Source organism: Cebus imitator, unplaced genomic scaffold, assembly GCF_001604975.1.
Source record: "Cebus imitator isolate Cc_AM_T3 unplaced genomic scaffold, Cebus_imitator-1.0 Scaffold92, whole genome shotgun sequence".
In the NCBI taxonomy this organism is placed as follows: domain Eukaryota; kingdom Metazoa; phylum Chordata; class Mammalia; order Primates; family Cebidae; genus Cebus; species Cebus imitator.
In genome coordinates, this window is record NW_016107407.1 from 6,708,441 (window position 1) to 6,709,154 (window position 714).

At 46.4% G+C, this 714-nt stretch overlaps 1 protein-coding gene across 1 annotated transcript; it reads right to left on the reverse strand.

Moving 5' to 3' along the window:
• Window positions 1-6: 6 nt before the first annotated feature.
• Window positions 7-368, reverse strand: LOC108309232 (U6 snRNA-associated Sm-like protein LSm3). The gene has a single exon (XM_017535445.2). It carries the CDS (start codon window positions 321-323, stop codon window positions 15-17), a length of 309 nt encoding a protein of 102 aa, XP_017390934.1. The 5' UTR covers window positions 324-368; the 3' UTR covers window positions 7-14.
• Between the last annotated feature and the right edge of the window lie 346 nt (window positions 369-714).

The following is a 714-nucleotide window of genomic DNA, read 5'->3' on the forward strand; positions in this document are numbered from 1 at the left end:
ACAAATTCTTTGTTTCAGCCAACTCTCAGCGGAGGGGCAACCAGTACAACGCCATCTCCCCGGACAAACAGCATTGGAATATTTCGTTTCGTTGATTTATATATCTCTTCATATGTTTCTTCATCAATTTCTATAGTAGTCACAGTTTCTTCTACATCTCCTAAGATCATATTTAAATGTTGATCGTAAGCGTGTAATCTGCCTCGAAGCTCTCGGTCATTTCTCATTTTCACATAAATTCGCTCATCTAGGCTGAGCCTGATAAGATCCAGGGGCTCCTCTACAGTGTTGGTAGTTTGTTGCTGGTCTACGTCGTCCGCCATGTTTCAAACCCTGCGCCCTTTCCCGCTTCTCGCGATAACACAAGAGCAACCTGGACTTCTTTTTTTAAAAAAATTTTAGATTCAGGTGATACATGTACAAGTTTGTGACATGGATATTCTGTGTAATGGTGAAGTTTGGGCTTCTGTGAATGAACTTCTGTAAAGGTGGGACTGGATCCCTGACGTCTAGCAGTGCCACCCAACAGAAAGGTATCTAGTAAGTGGCTGGCTTGGCGTGGCATGGTGGTGTGTGCCCAGGGTCCCAGCTACTCAGGAGGCTGAGGTGGGAGAATCTTTAGAGCCTGGACAGCCGAGGCTGCAGTGAGCTGTGATCGGCGCCACTGCACTCCAGCCTGGGCAACAGAGTGGGACCCATCTCAAGAAAAAATAA